Below are 10,769 nucleotides of genomic sequence, written 5' to 3'. Positions count from 1 at the left end.
AAAAAAAAAAACCTTTGTAAGCATCTTACTGGCTGTGTAATATTTCATCAGATGGATATACTCTTACTTTATGTCATTACTTCCCTGTTGGATATTTGTTTTTAGTGTTGTGCTGTTGTAAAATTATACTCTTTAAACATCCTTTGTATTTTTGTGTTTTTAATTGCCATCTTAGAAATAGATTAGATATCAAGTTTCTAGGTTATAGAGAATGCTGCCTAACTTTTAGAAAGGTTGTTGCAGTTGTATTTGTCAGACTGAGATATTCTTAATTTTTGCATCTTGTTAATTTGTAAGAGAATATTGACATATGTTTAAATTTATTCATTTCTGTGCTGCTTACTGATGACATTGTTTTTGAGATCAAATAACTTACTGATGAATTTTAAAAATATTTATTAGCTATTTATTAAAAAAATAAGGTGTGACTTTAGAGGATTTTCCCACTTATCTAGCATATATCAAACAGGAAAGACAAAGAAGGACTTAGGAAAATGAAGTTTGGAAATGTGTGCTTTGTTGACATTATTTAGCTTATTTAAACTTGTTTCAGACTTCTATTCATTTTATTGTGGTACCATTATATTTATTAAATATTGTATATATTTATGTATAACATTATTTGGGTTGGGTTTTTTTTATAGTACTGCAAAAGGTACATGTAATTTAATTTTGCTGCAGGTACAAACCCGTAGTGCTGATGAACCAATGACAACATTTGTTGTCTGTAATGAATGTGGAAATCGATGGAAGGTATGGACCCTCTTGGATTTATATTATACTCACTTACAATAGAATGATTTCTTCTGGTCTTTTCATAGGTCTGCCTAGATATCTAAATATATACAGATATGCTCACACTATCCAGTACTCTTGTAGTCCCTGACTACTTGTAATGGAATATACTATCTTGTTACCCTACTAGAAATAAAAGAGTATTAACTTGACCTTACCACCTTTATTTGTTTTGGTACAGGAAATGGGGAGTGAATCTTAACTGCTCAATTATTGTATCACCATCCTATTTATACTATATTCATTAAGTAGTTTTGACTCTTGTACTTCAGAAAATCTCTATGTGTTTATTACTTATTTTAATAGATTTTGATTTTGGAAAAATTTTTTTCCCTTGTTGAAATCAGACCCAATGATTTCAGTGTTTATTTTAGAAATTACAGATGAGCACTGCTGTCATTTTGTACACTTTTCACTAAGCCTTCATATTGCCTGTGTGCTCTTGAAATTAGTCCCACACAGGCAAGTTTATATTATTTAAATGATTCATTCTTGAGTGATTTTGTGAAACAAAAGCATAAAATTTAAATTTGGGAGCAGAAATACACATCGGTACTAAAAACATTTTAATTATTATAGATGGGGATGTTAAGGGTGTGAGTTTGGGAGGCTTATGTAGTAGGAATTTAGTCTTTGGAATCATGCAAACTGATTTTGAACTCCCTTGCCACTTCCCATTACTGAACTGTATTGTTCTTATGTATTAAATGTAAATACTACCCACATTTCGGATTGTGATCAAGAGTAGAGATAATATGTTTGATGTGCCTGGTAATTGTTGGTGTTCTAAAAATGCTGGCTATTTTATTAGTTTTCTGAAGTTTGTACAAGTTTTTTTTTTTTTTTTTTTTTTTATAGTTACATAGACTTTTCAGTTTAATGCTCATTTTGAATTATTCACTTAGCTTAAAGCATTTTCTAAAAATCAGAAGTGAACTAGAAGCCCTTTGGGCCAGAGTCCCAAACCATATTGAGGATATCCATTTGGCTTCTTCAACTCCACTTTAAGGGGTTGGGGCCAGTACCTATTTTATTTATTCATTAATTTTTTTGAGACAGCGCCTCACTCTGTTGCCCAGGCTGGAGTGCAGTGGCGCTATCTCAGCTCACTCATTCCTTCACCTCCCAGGTTCAAGCGATTCTCCTGCCTCAGCCTCCCAAGTAGCTGGGATCACAGGAACGTGCCACCACGCCGAGCTAATTTTTGTATTTTTGGTAGAGACAGAGTTTCCCCATGTTGGCCAGGTTGCTCTTGAACTCCTGACTTCAGGTGATCTGCCTGCCTTGGCCTCCTAAAGTGCTGGGATTACAGGTGTGAGCCACCGTGCCCGGCCAGTACCCTTATTAGGTACAAAGATTTAGTTCTGAGCTGGAAAGATTACTGCTATTGAAAGTATCTTCGGCTGGGCGCGGTGGCTCAAGCCTGTAGTCCCAGCACTTTGGGAGGCCGAGACGGGCGGATCACGAGGTCAGGAGATCGAGACCATCGTGGCTAACACGGTGAAACCCCGTCTCTACTAAAATACAAAAAACTAGCCGGGCGAGGTGGTGGGCGCCTATAGTCCCAGCTACTCGGGAGGCTGAGGCAGGAGAATGGCGTAAACCCAGGAGGCGGGGCTTGCAGTGAGCTGAGATCCGGCCACTGCACTCCAGCCTGGGCGGCAGAGCCAGACTCTGTCTCAAAAAAAAGAAAAAAAGTATCTTCATGGTTTGGAACAGTATTTCCTACCCATCTCAGGTTGCAGAAGTTGTCATTGGTCTAGGAGAGGGACATTCACCTTTTTCAATCCTGTTGAGCAAATTTGGCCTGTTCTCTTGGATTTGTTTTGCATGGTGTTTTTTTTTTTTTTTTTTTTTTTTTTTTGAGACGGAGTCTTGTTCTGTTTCCAGGCTAGAGTGCAGTGGCGTGATCTCAGCTCACTGCAACCTCCGCCTCCCGGGTTCAAGAGATTCCCCTGCCTCAGCCTCCCGAATAGCTGGGACTACAGGCGCGCGCCGCCATGCCCAGCTAATTTTTTGTGTTTTAGTAGAGATGGGGTTTCACCATGTTGGCCAGGATGGTCTTGATTTCCTGACCTCATGATCTGCCCACCTCGGCCTCCCAAAGTGCTGGGATTACAGGTGTGAGCCACTGTGCCTGGCTGATGGATCATTTTATTATGGTGATGAAGTGTGCAATGCAGTTTGTTTTGAATACATGCAGTTTGTGACACAAGTTTTGACATAGTACTTAATTGAATTTAAGAAAGTTCAATTTAGGATAGAAAGCTGATGCCTAGGGTGGCATATTTTAGAAGTTCAAGTTTGGAATTTTTTTTTTTACCTTAAAACATAAAGAGGTATTTAATAAAATGCTGAAATTGTTTTATACAAGTTATTTAGTTATATGTTCCTAGTAGTTCTAAGTTGGGAAAGTCAGGCACTTAAGATAGGTGATTATTATGTGTGAAAATACAGCATCTTTTTAAAAAATGCATCCTTTTTAAAAGCAGGGTCAGGTGTATGCTGTATTAAATGGGGAATGAACCTTATTGGTATTTAAAGGTCTCACAAAATATTTTTTCTTTTTTGACAGTTCTGTTGAGTTGGAAGAATTGGCAAAATATCTGGACCATTAAGAAAACGGATTTTGTAATTAGCTTTAAACTAGGCCAAGCAACTAGTTTTCCTGTAAATCAGATTTTAAAGCAACTTGGGTTAGACTTTGTTTTGACCTAACATCCCTTCCTTTAAATGCCTTCTGTAGTTTCAGATCATTAGGGAGACCATATAATAATTATATGGTATCTGTTTCAAAACGTATTTTTTCCGTTTTATAAGTAAGTTGATATCACTTAAATTTTGGCAATATTTTTTCTTTCTTAACGGAAAATATACGTTAACTTTTTTCTTTTACACTGTGAAACATACACAGTAGAAATTCTGTTATTCTCTGTTATTAATACATAAATGAAAATACTTTTTTTTTCATATTGGCATGTAGCTGCAAATATTAAAGGAGGAGAAAAGGTAATATAATTTTAGGTTTACCAAATATGGTGTGTATTCAAATAATACTTGACCAGCTTATCTAAAATGTACATAATTTTGAGGTAGCTTATGAATTTGATTTTAATTATTCTGTTCACAAGCTTGGAATATTAGATATTATTTTGCATCTGTAACTAACCGTGATCATCATTTCTTGTAATTTCTTGTACATGTATATTACTTGTTCTTAATAGATTTTGGAAACAAGACTTTATTGAGATCAGTTTGGTTTTCCTATTAATTTACCTGTTTGACTTTATAATGTCAAAATGTTTAGTTTTGCAGAAGAAAACTGTTGTAGTTTAGAAGGCTTTTCATAAATCCCCTCATAGGCAAAGATGAAAACTTCCCACTATTTTTTTCCCCTCTTAGGAAGACATACTGGAAAGAAAATGTTTAGCATCTTAGTGTAGTATAGCTATTGTAAACAGTTCATGACTAGATTTTGATTCGGAAATCTATACTGACCAAGGATTAATCTTAAGGATTGTATAAATCATTAAAGCTGTGGTCTTTTCATGTGGAGATTGATAGAAAATATTTTGTCCCACGTCTTATTTGCTGACTTTTCTGTCAATGAGTGAGATTGTTGAACAAACTGAATATATGGGCTATAGCAAGTAGCTTTACCGTACAGATCTTACAATTAAGTTTTACTTTTGTTAAAGTGTGTACCATTTTTTCGTTTGGAGTAAGACAAAATTGTTTTCACATAGGTTCCCTAGGGTACACTTGCTCTAGCATACTTTAAAGGCCACTGTTGCAAAGTCTACATTTTATGCTGAATCTGCATTCTGTCAGGCACACATAGAAAGACCTCAGTACATGCTTTGCACTCTCCTTTGGTCCCTTTTCCAATTTCTTATTGCATATCATTTTATTGTAATACAGAAAGCAGCATTTTAAATGTCCTAGTTAAGAATTGGCCCACCGGTACCAACTCAACCTCTATTTTGTCAGTTCATAGTTGAAGATTTTGTTTTATTTCAAAATAAAGTACATTTTGAAATAATGAGTTTCAGAATAAAATAATCTCACTTTTAAATTAAGTGATCCATTTTAAAATTTGTAATTCAATAAAGTTTTTTTGTTGTTAAACATGTATCACATTTTGTCATTTTATTTAGACATTGAAGCTTGCTTTACCTTTTGTTTAACCACATACCCGCTCTCCCTTCAACTACTAAGGTATTTCTAAAGTACAGTTTTAATTAAGTGAAGCCTGGTCTTCAGTAAAAACTAGTATTCAGCAGCACTACAGAGCATGTTGTCTTTCTTATCTTTTCCTGGACCTCTGGTGATGGATGGAATGGCAGGTTCTGAGTAAATATGTGAGCGTGTCCCATGTGTATACTTAATTTAATGTGAGAGACCAAATAGTGAGTCTTGCTATTGGAAAATACTGGACTTTATTTTATTTACTTATTTTTTTGAGATGGAGTCTTGTTCTGTTGCCTAGGCTGGAGTGCAATGGCGCAATCTCAGCTCACTGCAACCTATGCCTCCCAGGTTCAAGCGATTCTCCTGCCTCAGCCTCCCAAGTAGCTAGGATTACAGGCGCCCACCACCATGCCCAGCTAATTTTTGCATTTTTTAGTAGAAACGGGGTTTCACCATGTTGGTCAGGCTGGTCTCGAACTCCTGACCTCAGGTGATCCAGCCCCCTCGGCCTCCCAAAGTGCTGGGATTACAGGCATGAGCCACCATGCCCGGCCCAATACTAGACATTTGTAAAATAATTGGAAGTAAATATTAAGGGTAATATTTTATGATATTTACTTTCAGGGCAAAGTAACTGTTAAATGAACATGCAAAGGAATTAGACAAATATAGTGGCAGATAATGAAGAACCATCCTGGGGAAAGCAGAAAATAACAATCTTGGTTTTCTAGCTTACCTGGGTGATGACGAGCATTGGTTTATAAATTTTGCTAAGCCGTGGCAAAAATTCAGAAATATTTATATTCACCCAATCATCTAAACCTATATATAATCTTACAAATGGCAAATATTTTAAGTATTAAGAAGACAGCAAAAGAAATAACAGGCTGTGCTTTGAATTTTTATAGCTACCTAGTGGTTGTCCTTGTGGGTCAAATTGTAATTTGTGGATTTGAATTGACTTTATTTCTTTTTTCTCTGTTATTTTTTGGAGACAGGGTCTCACTCATTGACCCTGACAAGTGCAGTGGCACAATCTGCTCACTGCAACCTCCACCTCCTGGGCTCAAGTGATCCTCCCATTTAGTACCCATTTAGTTGTATTTAGTTATAGAAAATTAACCATTCGAAAGGAATTGTATATCCCACTGGGAAACATGATGGGGATAATCACTGAATTACTAGTGAAAGCCACATATGAGGCCGGGCATGGTGACTCATGCCTGTAATCCCAACACTTTAGGAGGCCGAGGTAGGTGGATCACCTTAGGTCAGGAGTTTGAGACCAGCCTGACCAACATGGTGAAACCCCGTCTCTACTAAAAATACAAAATTAGCTGGGCACGGTGGTGCATGCCTGTAATCCCAGCTACTTGGGAGGCTGAGGCAGGAGAATTGCTTGAATCTGGGAGGTGGAGGTTGCAGTCAGCCAAGATCGTGCCACTGCACTCCAGCGTGGGCAACAAGAGCAAAACTCTGTCTCAAAAAAGGTCACATATGAAAAACAAAGGACCAACCTTAAGGATACTGCTTCACGGGAAACAGGACAGAGTTACAGATTTTGACAGAGTTACAAATTCCTCGGAAGTAATGGAAGAATTATGTTGAACAATGTTTAAGTTGAAGTCAATAAAAAGTAATAGTGAAGTATTACTATTTCACTCTGTTTTAGACTCTACAACATAGATGTGTAGAAAAGGTGCACATGCCACTCAGACCTTCATGACTGTTCCTGAAAACTTGGTTTCTGCTGTCCCTTAACTGCTCCCTCTAAAGTTCCATTCTACCCAGCGAACTCCTATCATTTCTGTAAGATTTACCTCCTCCAAGAAACCTGACCTCCTAAGTCATGCCTACATCCTGTGTTTGGGGGCCATTTTTCAATGTTGCAGGAATATTCTGCACAATATGGAAAGTGGAAAAAACAGCTGAGTGGAAAAAACAGCTTATAATCATGGCTATATTTGATAATCAACAGCTATTACTTAGTAGAGGTGGAGTTAAGTTCTTGTGGAAAATATGTTCACTGCTGTGTCTCTAGCATCCAGAAGAATGCCTGTCATATAGTAGGTGCTCATGAAATAGTTTTTCTTGGATATGTCTTTGTCAGTGTGTTACATGATGTTCTTGACTGTTCAAGAGCTAAGATATAAAGAAAAAAAGAATGTTCCATGGGTTGGGGACCTGCAGAGGTAGAGTGGATAACTACTGGTTGGTCATGTTTTAGACTCCAACTTTATTTTTATTTTTATTTTTTTGAGATGGAGTTTTGCTCTTGTTGCCCAGGCTGGAGTGCAGTGGCGCGATCTTGGCCCACTACAACCTCCACCTCCCAGGTTCAAGTAGTTCTCCTGCCTCAGCCTCCCGAGTAGTTGGGATTACAGGCATGTGCCTCCACGCCCAGCTAATTTTGTATTTTTAGTAGAGACGGGGTTTCTCCATGTTGGACAGGCTGGTCTTTTTTTTTTTTTTTTGAGGCGGAGTCTTGCTCTGTCGCCCAGGCTGGAGTGCAGTGGCCGGATCTCAGCTCACTGCAAGCTCCGCCTCCCGGGTTCCCGCCATTCTCCTGCCTCAGCCTCCCAAGTAGCTGGGACTACAGGCGCCCGCCTTGTCACCCGGCTAGTTTTTTGTATTTTTAGTAGAGACGGGGTTTCACTGTGTTCGCCAGGATGGTCTCGATCTCCTGACCTTGTGATCCGCCCGTCTCGGCCTCCCAAAGTGCTGGGATTACAGGCTTGAGCCACCGCGCCCGGCGACAGGCTGGTCTTGAACTCTCAACCTCAGGTGATCCACCCGCCTCAGCCTACCAAAGTGCTGGGATTACAGGCCTGAGCTACCATGCCCGGCCTAGACTCCAACTTTAAAATAAGGAATGTAAGGAGTTAAGAGTATTGGGAGATCCCTTTTGGTACTTTATTTCTGCAAAGTGATGCAACAGTTTCAGTGTACTCTTGTACTTGTTTATCCTGTACTCTTGTACTTGTTTATCCAGCTGGAGGATGGAAATTGAAAGCACAAGGAGCTATCTCAGGTGACTTACCTTGGTCTGATTCCTCTCCCTGGATGCTATATAAAGATAGCTTATTTTTATTTTTCCCCTTAATGGCCATGATTTCAAAGAGACACATTTCATATGTGCTATCCCATACAGTCTGGTGAAATTGGTCCAAGTGTTTTTATAATTGGATGACTGAACTACTTTGAAATAAACGTTATTTGTGTGATAATGCCAATGTGAAATTATAGCAGGTATTAAAAAAGCACAAATTGAGAGCACTGGAGTTTGGACTGTGATAGCTAATAGCTTCTGTCTCAGCATTACTGAACTCATTAATGAACTCAGCATTAGTTCCCAAATACTTTCCTAGTTTATTTAGGGGCAGTTTTGCCCCTTCTCCTCTCTACATGACTCCGGCGGGTCTCATTCACAGTGTCCCCCCTACCCCATGACCATCCTTGAGATTCCCATATGAACAGTGACAGCTAAGTCAGCTTGAGCTGCGTTTGGGGCTCCCTGCAGCTTTTTGCCTACTACATGCAGAGATCCTTTGTGTATCATGAAGCTGAGGGGAGCTGAGAGATGGAGAGAGTCCTGATAATATCAGAGGTCTGGATCCAGCCATGTGGAAGCTAGAACTACTGTAGACTTCCTGTTTATGAAGGGAAAACATTTTCCTTTTTGTTTAAGCTAGTTTGAAACAGGTTGCTGTCACAAGCAAGTGAAAAAAAATCTTAAATTATTTTGGGTGAATATTTGAGTTAAATAAAAGAGCTGATACAAAACATCAAAAGCTGTGAGAATACTGCTAAGATTTCCAGTTAACCTGCAGAAGCAAAAGAGATCTGGGGGAGTGTTAAGGTTATAGGTTAATATCAGGCTGACTTATCTTAATATTTTGCTGATCTGTCCATCTTTTTCAATTTTTTAATTAAGAACAGGTAACATGAGATCTACCTACTTAACAAATTTTTATATTTATAAGCACAATGTTGTACAGCAGATCTCTAGCACTTACCTTATATAACTGAAACTTTATACCCATTGAACAGCACCTCCCTACTTCCCCTCTCGCCAGCCCCTGGCAACCACCATTCTACTCTCTGCTTCTATGAGTTTACCTATTTTATGCAGTATTTGTCTTTCTTTCACTTAGCACAATGTCCTCAAGATTCGTCCATTATCCTGATTCATCCATTCTGTCACATATGGCAGGATTTCCTTATTTTTATGGCTAATATTTCATTGTATACACACACACACACACACACACACACACACACACATATATCGCTTTTTTTTGAGACGGGAGTCTCAACTTATAATGACTTAGATGATAAATAAATATTGTGCAGAATATTCCTGCAACATTGAAAAATGGCCCCCAAAACAGGATGTAGGCATGACTTAGGAGGTCAGGTTTCTTGGAGGAGGTAAATGATGGAGGAGGTAAATTTCTTGGAGGAGGTACAGAAATGATAGGAGTTTGCTGGGTAGAATGGAACTTTAGAGGGAGCAGGTAAGGGACAGCAGAAACCAAGTTTTCAGGAACAGTCATGAAGGTCTGAGTGGCATATGCACCTTTTCTACACATCTATGTTGTAGAGTCTAAAACAGAAATGAGGCTGGCTAGGGAGGCAGTAGCCTGACTGCAGAGAGCCTTGCTTATTATGCTGGGCCAAGAACTTGGTATTTGACTCCAGGCAATCAGGAACTACTGAAAGATGTTAAGGAGTGGAAGGATGGTGACAAACAGAAATTTTTGTGAGAATGACCACCCTGTAGCCATTTGAAAGATGGATTTGAATGGACTGAGACTAGAAGCAGGAGACCGGGAAGCTCTTTTGGCAATGATGCAGATAAGAGATGATGGGGGTCAGAGGAAAGAAAGAGACAGGTAAGAAATAGGAGGTAAAATTGGCAAGGCTGGGTGATTATGTGTGGGAAGAGAAAGGGAGGGAAGAGTCACAGTTAACACTGGATAAGAACTTAGGTGACTGGCTGGGTCACTGGGCTGCAGGCAGGGCCAGGCTTGGGGTGTGGAGGCAGTGGGGTCATGAGTCGCAACCAAGCACTGGTGTGTTCCACCCTCTGGGATACACCAGTGGAGATGGCCAGCTGGGAGCTGATTCTCAAGTTCAGGAGAAAGTCTTGACTGGATCCCAGTTTGGTAGCCATCAGTAGGTTGGTAGGTATTTTAAACAAGGGGATATGAGGACCAAGGGAGAACATACAGATTGGCAAGAAAAGGAAACCCAAGTCCATGCCTAAGGGGCCCCCCACATTTAATGGCCAGGTAATAACAGCAGTGACTAATGTGTAGTAAGTGCTTACTGTATTGTACACAGAGTGGCTTTAATCCTCAGCAACACCAGGGATTAGCACCATTATTATCCTCAATTTCACTGATGAGGAAGCAGACCCAGAAAGCCTGAGTTCCCACTGCCACATGGTCAGTAGGGGAGTCTGAGAATCTGATTCCAGAACCCAAGCCCTTAGCTGCTGTGCTCTTCTGCCTGGGAAGGAAACGAAGAAGAGAGAGAATATGGAGAACTGGGAGAGCACCTCAGAAGCTGAGGGAAGTGCTGTTTCAAGGAAGGAGTCATCCATGATATCAGGAGCTGAGCAGCCCACTGAGAAGGCTGGGAAAACTGCGCTGTAGACTTGGCGGGGAGAGGCCTCCTTGGAGCAGTTGAGGGCACTGGAGCAGCTCAAGGTGAGAACGGGGAGATGATGAAATGGAGACAGCAAGTGTGGGCTATTGTGAAAGATCTGTTGAGAAAGG

At 39.7% G+C, this 10,769-nt stretch overlaps 1 protein-coding gene across 1 annotated transcript in view; it reads left to right on the top strand.

The window, feature by feature from the left end:
- Positions 1–4,926, top strand: part of TCEA1 (transcription elongation factor A1) — a 36,799-nt gene extending 31,873 nt beyond the window's left edge. Inside the window, exons 7-8 of the mRNA XM_017855297.1 lie at positions 682–753; positions 3,371–4,926. Of these exons, the coding sequence (XP_017710786.1) occupies positions 682–753; positions 3,371–3,379 (81 nt within the window). The 3' untranslated portion in view covers positions 3,380–4,926. The remainder of the gene's footprint in view (positions 1–681; positions 754–3,370) is intronic.
- The last annotated feature ends 5,843 nt before the right edge of the window (positions 4,927–10,769 follow it).

The sequence above is a fragment of the Rhinopithecus bieti genome, unplaced genomic scaffold (genome assembly GCF_001698545.2).
Source record: "Rhinopithecus bieti isolate Rb0 unplaced genomic scaffold, ASM169854v2 scaffold_40655, whole genome shotgun sequence".
In the NCBI taxonomy this organism is placed as follows: Eukaryota; Metazoa; Chordata; class Mammalia; order Primates; family Cercopithecidae; genus Rhinopithecus; species Rhinopithecus bieti.
Note: the sequence above shows the minus strand (reverse complement) of the source record. Positions and strands in the feature narration are given on the sequence as shown.